The 16916-nt window shown below is 39.8% G+C and overlaps 1 protein-coding gene across 1 annotated transcript in view; it reads right to left on the bottom strand.

The window, feature by feature from the left end:
- The window catches only part of MYH11 (myosin heavy chain 11), a 56013-nt gene that overhangs the window by 13024 nt on the left and 26073 nt on the right, over positions 1 to 16916 (bottom strand). The window contains exons 6-26 of the mRNA XM_075515370.1: positions 16216 to 16279; positions 13984 to 14082; positions 12818 to 12961; positions 10007 to 10102; positions 9503 to 9621; positions 9188 to 9340; positions 8549 to 8722; positions 8175 to 8348; positions 7572 to 7686; positions 6446 to 6639; positions 6156 to 6277; positions 5971 to 6040; positions 5666 to 5826; positions 4700 to 4808; positions 3635 to 3766; positions 3101 to 3307; positions 2559 to 2696; positions 1775 to 1898; positions 1166 to 1337; positions 373 to 585; positions 84 to 228 (exon numbers count right to left, since the gene is read on the bottom strand). Of these exons, the coding sequence (XP_075371485.1) occupies positions 84 to 228; positions 373 to 585; positions 1166 to 1337; positions 1775 to 1898; positions 2559 to 2696; positions 3101 to 3307; positions 3635 to 3766; positions 4700 to 4808; positions 5666 to 5826; positions 5971 to 6040; positions 6156 to 6277; positions 6446 to 6639; positions 7572 to 7686; positions 8175 to 8348; positions 8549 to 8722; positions 9188 to 9340; positions 9503 to 9621; positions 10007 to 10102; positions 12818 to 12961; positions 13984 to 14082; positions 16216 to 16279 (2925 nt within the window). The remainder of the gene's footprint in view (positions 1 to 83; positions 229 to 372; positions 586 to 1165; positions 1338 to 1774; positions 1899 to 2558; positions 2697 to 3100; positions 3308 to 3634; positions 3767 to 4699; positions 4809 to 5665; positions 5827 to 5970; positions 6041 to 6155; positions 6278 to 6445; positions 6640 to 7571; positions 7687 to 8174; positions 8349 to 8548; positions 8723 to 9187; positions 9341 to 9502; positions 9622 to 10006; positions 10103 to 12817; positions 12962 to 13983; positions 14083 to 16215; positions 16280 to 16916) is intronic.

Raw genomic sequence — 16916 nt, 5'->3', positions numbered from 1 at the left:
GGCATGAAGTGAAGAAAGATAATCTATAAAAGGAAGCCGTGTAATCTAGTGGATAGTTTTCAATAAGATGGATTTCTGTTTACCCGTTTAAATTGTTCCAGCTGCTCTGTTAGCTCTTCCACAGCTTGAGTGTGCTTTTGCCTCATCTCCTGGACCTGTGCTTCATGAGTTCGAGTCTCCTCCTCCAGAGCTCTCTTCAGCACTGTGACCTCCTGTTCACGCTTTGCTCTGGAAAGCAACACACACAAATGGAGCAGCAGCAGCAAAGAGTGTTCCAGTCACTGGGAAAGTAGCACTACTGCACAGTTACTAGACAGTATTGTACTGAGCTTGGTGACATTTATTTTTGGCCCATGTGCTACGTCTCCATACCTGAGCTCTTGCTGGGTGGCTGTGGTATCCAAAGTATCCTCAAGCTCTGTCTTAAGAGCCTCCAGCTCTTCGCCTAGGTCTCTCTTCTGTTTTTCTGCTTTGTTTCTTGCAGCTCTCTCAGACTCCAAGTCTTCCTGGAGATCAGAGATGTGAGATTCCAATTCACGGATCTTCTTGAGGGCATTGTTCTTCTGACTAGTTTCATCTTCAAGCCTGAAAAGAGAGTATTTCATTTTAGATGTTTAAAAAAAAAATCATTTCCCTTTTAGGAGATCAGTATACAGAGATATTAAAGGTTTATGGGTTCTGTGCAAGAAAGTACCAAAGACAGAGAGGGGAATAACGCAAAAAGGATCTGGCAGCTGTACTTTATCAGGACACAATGCCTGGAGATGCTGATCAGCCAATTCAGCAAAAGTTTTGGTTGAGTGTTGTCTCTCTTAAATTTATACAGAAGATCCACTGAGACTCTGGAATGGATCAAGATCAGATTCTCAAGTAATTTCTGCCTTTTGTCTGTGAAGTATGTTGTTACATTTCATTCTTTACTTGACAGCACTGCCAATGGGAAGAGGAGTTTTCATTGATATCTAGAGGTAAGATTATGTGTCTATGGGCAAACAATAGTATAATTATTTTTCATGAAAAGGAATTTGGAAAATGGGGAAAGCATGCAGGGAGAACGTAACTGAGAGATGAGATTCATGACTGAGGCATCTTGGTGTCTGGGAAGGGGAGAGACATATGTTCCAGCCTGGGTTTTCAACCTGTATGCAGATTCAGGAGTGAATACCTGGCTAGAGCAGCCTGCAGCTCTTCTTCCTTCTTGGCTAGCTGTGCCTTCAGCTCAGCAATTTGTGCCTGGAGCTCTGCAATTTGCTCATGTAGATCACTCGACTCCCCTTCCAACTTCCTCTTAATTTTCTCCAGTTCTTGCCTGCTCTTCTCTTCTTTCTTCAGTCTCACTGAAAAAGTAAGGATTTTGGTCATAGGAACATGTACTGTAAGGAGTCCTTAATCCGATCTTGAACTTAGGCAAAAAAATGTTCTGGCCTCCAGTGAGGCCATACATTTAACTACAAGTCACTGCGTTTCTGAAGCAACATGCAACACCTTACTGTCATCACTTATTTCTAGCCACCCCAAAGAATCATTTATTTAGCTTTCTCCAGAAGAAGCATTAATTTTTTTCCCAATTTTCCCTCCTCTACTCTTTTGTATATATTAAAAAAAAGGTATCTAGGGTTTATGCACCCTGGGGTTTTGGTGATTCTCACGCACAAAAGGGCTTCAGCATAAAAAATTTGGAAAACATCCCACAGATTTTTTAGAAGTTCTCTCCAGATTCTGTTGTTGTGTGTCAAGGCAAAAAACTGATATAAACCACTTTTGTTCATGTTACCTTCGAGTTCTGAAATCATAGATTCATGTTTGTTTTTCAGCTTTGTAAGATTTTTGGCTTTTTCTTCTTCTTCTGCAAGATTTGTTGTTAGATCGCTTATTCTTTCCTCAAGGAGTTTTCTTTCCTTAAGAAAAATAAAATACTTCTGTTAACAAAAGTGTCTGTCATTGTTTATTGTGAATCAACTCTTTGCCAGCTAAAAATGTCCAAGATACTGTCTTTTTATGCTATATTTCTTGAGATTGCAGCGATACATTTCAATTTGTCAATTACAGAGGAGCTGAGGAGTGGTGTCTATGCCTTCCATATTCTCTGATCTGCTGCTATTAGAATCTTGTACTCGCTCTAATATCTGGTAAGTACAGGGCCCAGTTCAGACGAGCAGCTCCTTTCAAAAAGTACCGGAATACATGCTTACTTCCAGTTTTAACCATGAAGTTTGGTTGAAATTAGTTAAAAACCAAATTAATTATTTACTCCACTTGGGGCCAAGAAGATATGTCTTCCACTGATTGTGCTTGACTGCTGTGGGTATTTTGGTTGAAGATATTGTTACCGCAACAGACCTCAAACCCAGTAGTTTTACACAATTTTGAATTGTCTAAACGAGCATGGAAAAATTATCAGAAACTTGTTCGAAAGAGGCTGCACTGATGGTCTGGTGAATCTGTACGCCCATAAGACTATATAGTCAAGAGTATTCCCGTTCTTCTAGCGGAAGAGAAGGTTTTCTCTCATCTTGCGCTATTTTCACAGAGTAAGAAAATGGACCCACAACGCTTACCTTGGTTAGCTTGTTATTCTGATCTTCCATTATGAGAATATCATCTTCCATTTTCTTTATCTTGCCATCTGCTGTTACTTTTTCAAGTTGCAGTTTCTGCCTTGCAGCTTCTTCTTCTTCCAGCTGTTCCTCAAGGTCCTTTGAGGGGGGAAAAAGAAACCCACAAAACATGAATTCTGGGAATAAAGTACCACTTAGATTATAGGATATGCTTAATGTTTGTCACTGGATGTGGAGTATGTTGTAGACTTTGTTGTTTTTATTAAGAACTAGACAATCTGTAATGCTTGGTGATTTAGAAGGAAAGATCTGTTAAAATAATTTTTTAGAGAAAAGATTATTTAAAATCGAGATGGGGAAGAAGAGAACTCTGGAGGAAAGAGCATCAATTCTTCATCAGTTCTTACTTCAGTGGCACAGACACCTGTTCTACAGAGGGCTGCATAGCAAGAACTTTCATGGGATCTGAGGTTTGCCAGTCTCCATTTTTTTGTCTGTGAGATACAAGTTATTGTCTGTATTTGTCACTTATGCCTCCTTACCAGCATTTGTTGTTGCATCTTTTTCTTTTCTGCTTGCAACTGCTGGCTGCGCTCCTCTTCTTCCTCAATTCTGGCTTCCATCTCGTGCAGAATCTCTTCCAGCTCCTGTTTCTTAGCAGCTAAACGGACTCTCATCTCTTCAGCTTCAGCGTACAGTTCAGTTTCTGCCTGCAGCTGTTCCTGAAGGAGGTTCTTCTCTTCACAAAGCTACACCAATAAAATGGATAGGAAGTTAAGACTTGGGTTGCAAATTGCCCCACAGTGTCTTTTGACTAGATAGTCAGCTGTACAGGCAGTCAGATGTACAGGCTGTACAGTCAGATGTATAGGCAGGCAGCTCTACCACAGGTTCTGGTGTGGATGTTAGGCCTCTACTGAAGTAATTGGGAGTTTTTCTGCACTGAACTTTTGTTCTGGACCATCGCTGTGAATACAATTGTGAGTACAAAGAAAAAAGTCACCTTTATTGTAATAGCTTCTAGAAATGGTGAAAGAACAGCTAGCATTTCCCAGAGGCTCAGAGCTGTAAATCACCTGTGTGTGTTTCAGTTCCAGCTCCTTCAATTCACTCTCTGCTTTTTGTTGTCTTTCCTTAGTTTTTTGTAGTTCTTCATCCTTGGCCTGCATTTCTTCCTCTTGGCGGGTCACTTGCAGCAGTGGTTTCACCTGAAAATAAAAAGTTGTTTTTAAGAATATTTCCTGTCAGTATTTATGTTCCTGAGCATGGTACTTAAAGGTGCCAGGCTGACTGGCACTAATGGTAGCACTGTGGTGTTGCTCAGGTAGTGGACAAATACTGTCCAGCCAAGCTTGATGTGGGCATCTTTAAACCAGCAGGCCTCAGCAGTGTTGCCCTTGGCCATCTCTGTGTTAATTCCTGGAGCCTTGTGAGCACCTCTGCCTCTAATAGTGTCACTTTTTGAATGGCTTCATGCCTGTTTTCATCCATTGATAATGTACAAAAGCTACATCTTCTGTACAGAAAGGCAATGTGCACACGCAGATGTGTGTTACTGCCTATTTCTGTTTGCAGAGGAGGTTGCTATCAATGCAAGTAGGAACAGTTTTCTGAATCCAAACAAAGTCATTCTTGGGGGGGGGGGGAACCCCAACAAACAAAAACACCCCCAAAAAACCAACAACAAACCAGGCCTCTTCAATAGGAAAATAGACTTAATTTGCTTGAGTGCCTAGCAGGAAGATGTTCAGTGTCCCAGTTAGGGAAATCCTGAGCTACTGCATCCCCCATAGATACGGAACTCTGCATGTTGGCAAAATTCAGTCTGTCTTCTCATTATCCACCCCTATGAAATTATTTCATTTTTGGCAATTAAAGTGTCCAAACATGCAAAATCTTTTATGAATCTCAGCTTAACTAGTTTGTTTTCTTCTCAAGCTAGAACTAACTTTAATGTTAATGGCATTATATATAACCAGAGTATCTCTAACCCAACATTTTGTGAAGCTAATGAGGCTCTTGCCATCAGCTGCAATGGACTTTGGAACAAGGAGTGTGCCTGACATGATATGCCTCGGTATCTTGTGCATTTCATTTCTTTTGGAAAGCTCCGGAGAGATTTGCCAATAGCAGCAACTCACTTTAGTGAACAGTCTCCACCATTGCCAGTTCCTCAGCTTCAGGTAAGCAGCACAATTTCTTTGGATAACCTTCATTGCAGTCAGCTGTTGCTGTCTCTTGGCAAAGGCTCTGCAATTCAAAACAAAAAAAATTGGTTCAGTCTGAGAATACAAGGTGTCTGCAAGATACACACATTAAGCAAAGAAACTCTGGCATAACAGTCTGCTGATTAGCCACATGGTTTGAGGTCTGGCACAAATTCTTTTGTCACTTAAACAGTGCCTGTGCTTTCTTGAGGAAAGGCAATAACTTTTTAGCTTTCTGGCATTTTATTTAGTCTTCTGTTTTTTAGCTGTTTGCACTCCATAGGTAGGCACAAACCACAAAGTATAGATCAAGTTCTGGACGTGAACATCTTTCCAGAGTACAAGGGCACTCAGAACTTGCATTGATCATCATTCTTGAAACCTATTATATTTAAACTTCTTTGCTCAGCAACTTGAAAGCCTTGGTAGTATGCAGAAAGAGGGCATTATTGTTAATAGTTTTGTGATGTACATTAACTGAGATCATGCTAGATGAACAGTGTTTCCTGCCTAAGCTGTGTAAGAAATTATTTTATGTTTTACAAATGCCAGTGGTGCTGCTACTTGTAATAGTGCATAAGACTCCAGTCATAGGCTAGGATGCTCTTTCTCTCGCTTGTACAAACACATGTTTAAATGACAAATCGTTGCCTCAGAGGGCTTACTGTACAGAGGGTGTAAGTAGCTTCACAATGTAATTATTTCCCTGTAAGTATACTAATAAGCCTCTTCTGGGCAGGAAGTGAGTCCTTCATTGGACACAACTTGAATTCTAAGGCAATACAAGTAATAGATAATAATAAAATGTCTTAATATCTTCAGTCTGTTATACAGAGAACTAAAGGCTACTGTCAATACTCTGCTGCAGAAGACATTCTTTTCCTTAGTACATATCCTTACTTTCTTGCTAGGTAGCCTCGGCACTGAGCCTGGAAGGCAATAATAACATCTGTGATCTTCAGGTCTCTCTCTTCTTCCAGGTGAGCCAGAACACCAGTTCTGAAGAATATTTTACTCTGTCCAATTCTGTACAAGTTGGGATCAAGTTCTAATGCTTTGATCTGGAGGAAAACAGGGATATTTGTTAACTCCAGTGCTGAGGTTTAGGGTATTAAAAATTACTTCTCATTTCTGTTCACGCTCAACAGCTTTTATATAAGAAGTATAGATCTGATTATCAATAGGATCAAAAATGCTTTCCTCACCATCAGTATGCAAGCCTGCTTCCCATCCATGAATCCTTTAGGAATGGCGTTTGCAGCAAGAATTTCATATCTGCCAAAAGACATGGATGTTAGGGAGGTTGAAACACGTCAGATTATTTTGTACAGACAAACACGTATTACACCACTATTAAACCCAGAGTTAGGACTGAGTGAGGGATTCCTACCGCTGACGGAACTCCTGGAAGACAATCCTGTTAGGGAATCCCTGCCGGCAGATACGAATACCTTCCAAGACACCGTTGCAGCGCAACTGCTCCAGCACTAAATGGGCATCAAGTTTGCCAGCCTGAAGAGGGAACAGAAAGTATTTTTAGCACAGTAGAAATTTACAAAAATGTTACCAGCCACATGTTCATGTTTGAAGACATCACTCAGCTCTGCGATGTGCTGGTACAGTAGCAGCTCAACATGAATAATGTGCCAGGAGTCTGAAAATTGAGCATTTGAAATTTACCCTTTTTTCATGATTTGGAATGATACAGCGGACAAAGTTGGGATTGGTATTCCTTAAGGTGGTCATCAGTTTGGTCAGCTGCTCCTTGTAGAGTTGTCCAACAGTACGGAACATGCCTTTCTTGGTTTTTGAAGAACTAGGGAGTGAGCTTTCAGTCATCTTGGCCATCTGGTCCAGCCCAACTATACGGTCCACTGAAATATAGAAGAAAGTATGAATGGAACTGCTTATATAAACTGTCCTCACCTCACATTATTATCACTGGCGTTGTTAAACTGCAGCTTCTCAAAGAGGACCAATATCTTTTTGATGCAGTAGAAGCACAAAAGTACTAGAAGAGCATTCTGGGTAAATAGTCTACTTCTGTCAAACATGAAAATGAGGATCTTTGTTAAATAGTGACAGAATGGAACAACTGAACACACAGAACGCATTTTATTTCATGTTTGCTCTAACAAGGACCGTCCTTCTGCAAATATCCAATTGGTAGGTTGGTGTCAGAACCAGGAACAACAACATCTCTTGACTCCCATCTGTTACCCAGTGGTTCTCAAAGCCTAGCTAATAATCCCCCTCAGTTATTTGATAATTCAGAGCCACCTTGCTGGTGTTTGCATGCACATTTATGTCCATGTATTAAATATTTATACTGTAGTATATGTGTGACAGATCCATATAAACTTTTTAAAACCAAAGTATTTTATGTGCATACAGATATTCTTCTGATGGAGTTTAGTTGAGATTATACATTGCTGGAGAGAACTGTGCCGGACTTCTGGGAGAGGAGTGTGTAAGGTAAGTCATTCATAAAACCCAACAATAACCAGTATTAAATGAGGTCTGCAAGATCACTTACTCAGCAACGTTATAACAGTGTAATGAATAATTTTTATTCTGTTGCTGAATAATATTAAGTAAGGACATTTTTTGATAGTGCTTAAAACTATCTAATGATGCTTTCCATAAATATGTCTTTAGAACACGTTATTCTTGTTTCTTAGTTCAGTCTCTTCTATGCTTATCATTTTCACACTTGTGTCCTGCCAGCAAGGGACAGCTGTCAAAAAGTTCTAGTAGAAGTTTCTCCCTTTAAACCACATTACTGATATAGAGTTGCTATTCGTACCATCTTTCCAAAGGTCTGCTACAAATTTGTCTGAAGACTGGTTCAGCAGAGAAGTCACATTGTCATTTAGCGGATCCATGTTCTTTGTTAGCCAGGCAGTTGCATTGTAGGTAACCTGCAGGAAACAGTGCTACATCAAAAATCTGTTCTTGATAAAGATATCTGGAGTGTCCAAGAACACAGGTGTGTGTTAACACAAAATCATACAAATAATAATAATGTGAAAAGCTTTCTATGGTTGAGAGCCGAGTTGAGTATTTATTCTTACACATACTAGTATATCTGAAAAGCTTTTTGCAGACATATCCATGGCAGGGCACCTGCCCTGCCTTTAAAAAAATCTGCTTGCTAGAAAGGAATCCGAATTACTTGGATTTTCAATAACCTTGGTGCTGGTTATTTTTGTTTTAATGTGAGCTTAGCATAACCATGAATGTTTTGCAAATCTTATTTCATATGTTATGTAATTAAAGCACTTAATATATACATTACACAATGAAAGCCATCCCTTATCAATGTGGGTACCAGACTGATGCCCAGATGGTAAAAAAGAAACAAAGAATCAAAGTTTCCTAAATCCAAATAGCTCAATTCGTCTAGTACCTTTCCTGCATAGTGCATTATACAGAACTCGGTTTTATCCTTGAGTTGCTTAGGCTTCTGGAATTTGGGATGGTTGCCTTGTTCTTGACATAGTTTCTCCACAAAGGATGTGTCAGTAGCTTTGGGGAACCAGCACTCTTCATCCAGCAGAGCCAGGACACCTGGAGGGTTGGTCTGCAATGTGAGCAATATCAGATCAGTATCATCACAGGCAGAGACAAAGAAAGAGCACCACCTTCTTTATCCCTTATGTTACAAATCCTCCCAGGCAAGAAAGGATCTGAAATACCTTAAATGGCTCTCTTGTTGTACTGATACACAACTGACCCTGATGCAACCCGTGTAGTATCCCACCTATAGAGATATAATCTTACTGGTCTTTCAATCAGCTCAATGCAAGGTTGCAGGTCAAGGCCAAAGTCAATGAAATTCCATTCAATGCCTTCTCGCTGGTATTCCTCTTGTTCCAATATAAACATTGTGTGGTTGAAAAGCTGCTGAAGTTTCTCATTAGTGTAATTGATGCACAGCTGCTCAAAGGAATTGATCTGTGAAGAGGAAAAAAGTGAATTCCTAATGTTAGAAAGAGACCTTCAAGAGGGAACTTAAATGACAAGATGAAATTTGCTATCTTCTATTTCTTTTTACATATTACAATAATTCAAATATAAGGATCCATATTTTTCTAATATAAGGTCTTGAAAATTTACAGCAAGTTCTCAAGTGGTAAATCTTTGTACTAGGACCTTTCAATAAACCATAAAAAACAGACCCTGGCTTTAAACACTGAGCCCCGCAGAAGCCCAGCAGGAGCATGCTGCCAGCCCTTCCTGCTCAAGGGAAAGGCAAGCAGCCAGGTGTAATAGGCCTGTGGGTCGTGTCGGCCATGGGCTGCTAGCCAGCTTGAAAGAACTAAATTGTTTTTGTGGCTGAACTTAGATTTTTGTCATCTTATATCCAAACCACTGCATGATAATAAGGAGTTTAGCCAGCTTGTGTCTCACAGTACATACCTCAAAAATCTCAAATCCAGCAATATCAAGGATCCCCAAGAAGGAAGCACCTTGTCTTTTTGTTTTATCAAGAGCTTTGTTTACGCGAGCTAGAATCCAACGGAAAAGACGTTCAAATTGTGCCTTGGCCAAAGCCTCTATGGCAAAGTCCGCCTGAAAAAAGAAGGGAAAATTGTAAATGAAAGAAGAAACCCAATTAGCTGCTAATTTCTGTAGAGATAATGAGGCAGAAAACTGACATTTCCCTTTAGACAGGATGTAAGAAAAAAAAAGAAGAATAGTTTCAGGAGAGCTGAGCAGACTGCAAGTAGATACCTGCTCTTTGGTCTGAGCTTTCTGAACAACATCTCGTCCTACTTTGATCCTTGGGGTTAGAATAGATCTTGTGAAATCTGTCACATTAATCCCCATCAGGTGACACACTTTTTGTGCAGCTAGAATCAAAGAGTGAGATTTTATTTTAGATTGCATTTTCTCTTAGCCGGTCAGTAAGTGTGAATACGAGCAGCTCAGCGAATATGTGAAGTTATTTGTCTTCCTTAAAAGCTCCTATATTGTACATGCAAGAGACGCCACTTGCTGTAAAAGTATTATTCATGATCCAAGCAGCAAATTCACTGTTCATCAATTTATGGATTCAAGATTACTAGAAAAGGTAATGATAGTTGAGCTGATTTTAAATATGGTATATCTTTTAAAGCCTGTGAAGTATTTATGTAGTAACAATTAAATAAAAAAATACTGATAAAGAGTGCTTACTCAGCTGCTATTTTATTAATTTCTTAATGTTAACTAAATTTTTTAAGTGGCAAATCATACCAGTATTGTCTGGCATAGAAGCTTGATCAGTGTTTCTTTCCTTCTTGAAGACAATATTACCCAGCTGTAGGACAGATGAAACAGTCCTCAGTATAGCTGTAAGAGAAACAGATAATACAGATGAGGAACAGAATGGACACATTTTGAAAGCTCTATTCTCTGCAGTAACAAAGATTCATTCTATTGCCTATAGTAGTCTGTACCTCTATGGAAAGAGCTAGGTTTGCTTTAAAAGACTGTGCCATAAACTGCAGCAGTTTGAGAGCTGATTGAGCAGCATCTCACCAATCTGTGCAGTGGAGTAAACAGGCCAGTCTGGGAACACCAGCACCTCCAAGCTAAGTTGTGCTGGCTCCCTAGGCAGACCCCCAGGTCTCAGGAATTCATCTCCTACTCACAGTGGCCTGTAGCATATTCCCTGCCCAGTCACTTGACAATCTATATCTCTGTCTTTAAAATAACAACAACAAAAAAATCTGTGAATTACCAGCAGCTTCAAAAATGTGTGGCACTTCTGAAGTTCCAGTTATGCAGGAACATGTGGATATTTAGTTGTACAACTAAAATCAAATGTATACAAATGTTTGAAGGATTAGTGTCAAAGTACAGAAGAGTGATTAATGTTTGATTACTAAAATATATATAAATTGATGTCACCTAACGAGGTAGTAAAATCTACTGATACGTTACAGATGAGGTTGTATGAATCTAGGGAGTTCTATTTGTTTATTTGGTAAAATTACAGAGGAGAAGAATACTGTCCTAATGGGCTTATATTTTAGAGCATGAAATCAAAGGAGTTCAGACAGTAATAAAATGACTCCTGTTGTTGTAATGGAGAATGCTGCTGTCATCACCAATGCACATGCCCTGGCGGGAGAATGAACCAGTCTTCATCAGTAACATCATCTGAATTTACCAAGGCTGGGATTTGCACTGCTGTTCTGCAAGGCAAGACTTCCCCCCCCCCCCCCCCAGCATCCCTCAGTCACTGATGCAGGGGTAGGATGTGATGGAGCTCTGCTCCCGGCTGCCACAGCTGGCCCAAGGCACAAGTGATGGGGTGATGCTGTTTCTGCCCCAGGTGTCACTTGGGGCATGGCAATTTGCATCCACGGGCAACGCACACTGGCATGCCCAGCTGAAGCCCTGCACGCTCCCAGGAACAGTGAGAGGTAAAAGCTACACAAATAGATGTCTCTGGCAGGCCCACATTTTCAAGCTGGTTTAGTTGTTGGTTCATGCTTTTTGTTTTTATTTCTCTTTTCTCTGAATCAGTGAATACAAATATCAGCTATTTGAGCCTGTTCCATTTCTTTCAAAATTAAATCAGAATATTTCGCAACTTTTTCATGCTAGTTGTTGGAAAGTTCTGAAAAAATTGCTTTAAATGGTCATTACTATTGTTAGAGCTGGCTTGAATTCAGTAGTCTGTTCTGGGTGTGTATGGAGTTCTTCAAGCAAGAAATCTTCCCTTTCATAAACACAAATTACCTTTCAAAACACTATGTGTTATAGTACTTTTGCATGCTGACAACTGCACCGATGCTGTGGAATTCAAATAGGTCTGGAGTGCATGTCATGTTCTTCCTACAAGCAGGTCTCCAGAATTTATAAGACTTATAAGAAAAAGCCCTGCAATTCTTCATTCAGATGGACAGCAAAATATTGTGACAATTATTTTATTTGATCCATGTTTAAATTACTGTATAGAGCTGCCCTGTGCATCACCACTTGTTCCGTGCATCACAGAGATAATTTCTCTTCGATGATATATACTCTATTTTCCAACATAGGTGATTCTTCAGTCTCACTGGGTTTCCTGCAAGTGCTGCCAGTTTAAACCTTTGAAGGAGGTGATTTGCAAGGAGGTTTCATTATTGGCTTCAGCTGCTCCCAGTGGTACTCACTGCAGCAATGGGAAAAGGTAGGCCACTGTAGTAATTTAAGTAGAACTTTTCTAACAACAACCTCAAAGCAGTAGATCATAATTAGATCTCCTTGCAAGGCAAGAACAGTCACCCTAATACTCACAAGACTTCCTGAAGCATCACCCTGTTTAATACAAAGGTGGCAATGATTCCAAAGAGGCTATAGTGTTTTGCGTCATGGGTCTATCACAGCAGTTTCAGTGTCTTCACTGCCAGTCTGTTCTCAGCCCCTGCTCTCCTATCCCCAGATTCCTGCTGCTGGTTTATGTTGTCCTCAGGCACTGTACTGCCACCAGTTTGTTTGTTTGTTGTTACTGGCTCTGACCATGCTGCTTGTGTTATGTGATCTTGATCCTGTGTTTAGATCCTGCCTTGATCTTGTGTCTCTCCTGATCACATCGAACTGAGTACCCATATTATTCTTAAGATGAGGTAGAAACAAATCTGTGCTTGAGAAGTTTCGTGTTATGAGAGAACCTTCATTCTCTTTCCATGAGACATCTATGGTTTCATTCATCTCATACCTCCTGAGAAGGAGGGAAATCTATGGGCACTAATTCACAGTGCACATCTTAGAAACAGTAGCCAGGTAACAGTTGGTAATAGTTTTACACACAGGAAATAAGAGGCAAAGAGGTTAAATGGGTATATTTAGAATCCTCCAGTTGGTGATTCATGCAAGATCACACTTCTCCAGAGAAACGTGGACATAAAATCTAAATAATCTTAATTTTTTTATATGAATGTAGAATCTTACTTCATATGCATATTCTGCAAAGTGATTATTCTGGACAGAATTAACCTCTGTGCACTTGCATCTCTATATAGTGTCACTTGCAGATATGTATACCTTGAATAAAATCTTGCTAACAATTCTCACCTGTCTGTTCCTCCTCAGTAAAGCCCATAATTGTCATGGCTTCCAAGGTCTCCTGGAACATCTCATCATCTTGTTGAGCAGGAATAGGCACGTGGCCATTAGATAGAAAGGTATAATTGTTGAAGCCTTCCAGCAACAGATCATCTAAAAAGCAAAGAAGAAAAACTTCACTTAAGTGCATCAACTTAATGCTCTTGGTTCATGAGTTGTCCTAATAAACAACAGGAAAAAAACCAGTGTTTTTGCCGAAGGAAGACTCTGCTTGTATGAGTTTAGGGTTTTGTGGTGCACAAATATTTTCAAAATAACTCTTCATTTAGCAAGCTTGATTGTGTTAAGTTTCCAGTTTTCATTAGTAACTGGGGAATGCCTCTGCCCCTCAGTGGAATTTTACACCCTATGGACTCAAATCTGAGCCATTCTTCCCAAAAGTCTTTCACTTAACACCATGTGTAATCTACTCAGAATTACACCTCTCCATATGGGGAGTCATATCGGGTAATAATAAGAATGGAGCCAGGTAACAACGATAGTGGGCCAGACCAAAAGACTGTTCTGCTCTATACTGTGGCCTACAACAGATTCTTAGGTAAGGAGCAGGGAAAATACAGAGTTATCCATTGCTTTATACATTCTTTGGCCACCAGTGATTTAGGGAAAGGTGTCGTATTTGAACCATGATGTTCCAATACATATTATGTCTAATCCTTTTTTGGGATCCACTTACACTTTTCACTTTCTCAACATTGTGAAGCTATGGGTTTTACAGTGTAATAATGTGCTTTGGGAAAGACATTCTCTTAATTTATTTTAAAACCACAAGCCAATATTTTTATTGGGAACCCCAATTTCTTTTGCATAAAAGAATAATGAATGACTCTTCCCTATTCATCTTCTTGATATTGTTCAAGATAGGATCTGAATGGGTTTACGTCTCCTGTAAATTGAAACATCCTGTAAACTGCAAACAACCTGGCTCAAACAGGTGGACATCAATTGAAGCTTTCTTGTAATTCGCTTGAGAGAATTATTTCTATAGCTAAAGAGCTGTTTATTTATAGAAAGGATTGAATGACATACAATTAAAGAAGTTAAGATAAATTACTTAAGTAAGCCATTGCTCAGACTGTTCAATGAGATCTAAGAATCATTAGCAAATAACTTACTTCTCATCTGTTCAGAAGCTCCAGCAATCAAATAGTAAAAGATATGAAATGTTCGCTCATCTTTAGCCTGACGAATAGCACGGGATTTTTCAAGCAAATCTGTTTGTCAGGTGTGTTAAAAAAAAAATCAACAACATATTTCAGTCCTTCCTTAATTGTGCCATCAGCCTCAGAACCATAAATAGCATTGTTGAAATACTTGCCATGAGCTTTTCTAACATGAACATGAGTCTAATTCTGTGGCAGGAGCTCTGGTATTGGTATAATTCTCATCACAATGAGTAGATCAATTTCCTACCTCTTATTGTATGGTAAATGCTGGTAATCATGGTAATAAGCACCACCATAGACATAAATGCTTCTAAAATCAGATATATCAAAATAGTATTCACAATATAATTCACACCACTTTTAAAATGAAGTACCAGTATGATTCTTTCAACATAAGGGGGGGCTGCTAGAAAAAAGCTCTTGAGGCCAGTATTGCAGGTATAAAAGCAATAAAAGCAAACTTTATGGTCCATTTTTGTGACTACAAACTACTAAAAATGAAGTTGGCAATAGTGTAAGTATTTCAACATCAGTCAGTGACTCACTCGTTAAAAGCTATAGTGCTACAGATAAAACTTCAGTAAAGACCAAACAAATTAAAACCTGATTTTTTTTCTAAAGATCAGTTGTCAAAATACGAGCAGAAAGATAAACTGTTTGTTGTTTAATGCTACACCCAAGAGATAAGGTTGTTCTTTATAGCTGCATCTTTCTTTCTCATTTGTTGGAGCAAGCAGCTCCTTCTGTATGCAAAGATGAGCAATGCAGCACTGAGGAATCTAGCTACATATTAGTTTGTTCGTTAAAACACACTCTCTCGTAAACATAACCAAGGGAAGAGGCAACAGTACTTGGCAAGCAAAGTCAGGCTAAGCTGAATTTCTCTGAAATGTCTGTACTTTTTTCCTGAAAATATACATCGAGGTTATTGATACATAGCTCACTGCTCTGGGTGTGTCATTTGAAAAGCAGGGCCGCATTTAGCATCCAAAGCAGACACGTTCTCTGGAAGTATCTAGCACTTGATGCTATCTGGGGCATCAGCACTGACAAAATATTTGCTTCACTTCGGTTGAATGAGTTTCCAGAACATGTAATTTCTGACCATGGCAGTTGAAGAAAATACGCAGACATCAAGTCAATTTCAGGATAAATTGGCCCTTGGTTTGACAAAGGGACAGGAACTGTAAGGGCTCTACGACAGCTCTTCTGACCACACCATGTTCTTTGGCTTTTCCTGTCTCTTTTATCTTTATTAATATGAAGTCTTTAGAGGGGTGGAAGGGAAATGTATATTACTTTTATTAAAATGACCCTTCAATCCTCCAGACATGAACTAGAAAGCTGTCATACTAGGTATCACACAGACTTCTCCCTTAACAGGTTATTCTCAGTGCTTTTTCTTGGAATGCCTCTATCCCAGTACAACATGTATGACCTTTGCTATACCTAAACAGCAGGGGACGTGCAGCCGCAGGCTTGATCATTCAGTCTGCAAGGCTCAGGACCCTTCCCTTACAGAAGCCAGGGTGCACAGGGCTGAGGGTGAGATCGTACTGAGCATCTGGACTTCATCCCAACATGCGGTCAGGACTGGGACGAAGTGCCAAACCTGGACTTGAAAACTGGGAGCCACTCTCCACGTTCCTGGGTAAACTGTAGTGATAATACCAAGCATTCAGTGTTTTTTCAAAGTGCCTGTCACAGCACCAGTAAGAAACAGTAAAGTTTCAAAACTTTTTCTGCAGCTGGAAATGTAGACCACAGGGATCTGGAGTGACCCATGCAGGATCACACTGATACAAAACAAAATGACTGCATAGCCCTCAAGATCACATGCAATCTTAACCACAAAACAATCTTTTCCCATTATCGTATTAGTGGGATTCTGCTTTTAAAGTCCCCTGCCGTTGCCTTAGGTACGGTGCTTCCATTTTCTGAAGCTGTATATGGTGAATAGCACGCTTTCCTATAGCTGAGAAAACAGACCTGAAAATGTAAACATGAGAGTAAGACAAACTGAGAAGCTGGTATCAGCATAAATGGAGCCACTTCCCTCCATCTTTGTTTATACCAGCCTCAGCAATATTTGCCTTTCTTAGACATGCAGTGGAGCTTGTTTATCTTACTTCCTTCTGTTCACCCTAGTTAGCTTCCAGTGCAGGTCACTGAAAAGGATACAAGTCTCTATGTTTGCTCCGACAATGTAGCCTGTCACATCAAAGTTGATGCGGATGAATTTGCCCTGTGAATGAAAAGAAGATCTAGATTGGGCTGTTCTTTCAGGTTATGCCAGGTTTTCCAACATTAGTATTTAGCCTGTTTAATAAGACAGGTACATCATCCTCTTAAGAATAACACGCTTGATTCCCTCCTGCTAGGACAACCTGTGGAAAAGCCTGAAAGGAAGTGAAGTTCTTTGATAGTCCCTCTGCAGAGATTTGCCCTCACATTTCATTCAGGCCCTTAGAGGGAAAGGAGTCCTCCCTACTGGACCAGGCTTTGGAAGCTGGGGATATGACAATATCTATTTTCTACTTTGATTTCCACAAGTTCAATGAGGGAATAGCATTGGATCTGCGTAACTCCCTCCGTGAAGGTTCATCTGCATGGATCCCTGAACTTTGCAGGGAGAGAGCAGAGGTGGGAGAGGAGGGTCTGCAGGGAAAACAAGCATCTGCCAGCACTCCCAGGAAAAAGTGCCATCAAACAGTGACAGCCCCTCAGCTCACATCATTCTAACTTGAATCTGTATGACTGTTTTTTCTTTTTCTACTGTAGTTTTTAATTTAATATATTAACCACTCTTGCTAAGTAACAGTCACACCTTATGAGATATATGCTCAACAGTGGTGCAAAGAAAAAGAAAGTACAGATTTTTG

Source organism: Mycteria americana, chromosome 12 (genome assembly GCF_035582795.1).
Source record: "Mycteria americana isolate JAX WOST 10 ecotype Jacksonville Zoo and Gardens chromosome 12, USCA_MyAme_1.0, whole genome shotgun sequence".
Classification (NCBI taxonomy): Eukaryota; Metazoa; Chordata; class Aves; order Ciconiiformes; family Ciconiidae; genus Mycteria; species Mycteria americana.
Note: the sequence above shows the minus strand (reverse complement) of the source record. Positions and strands in the feature narration are given on the sequence as shown.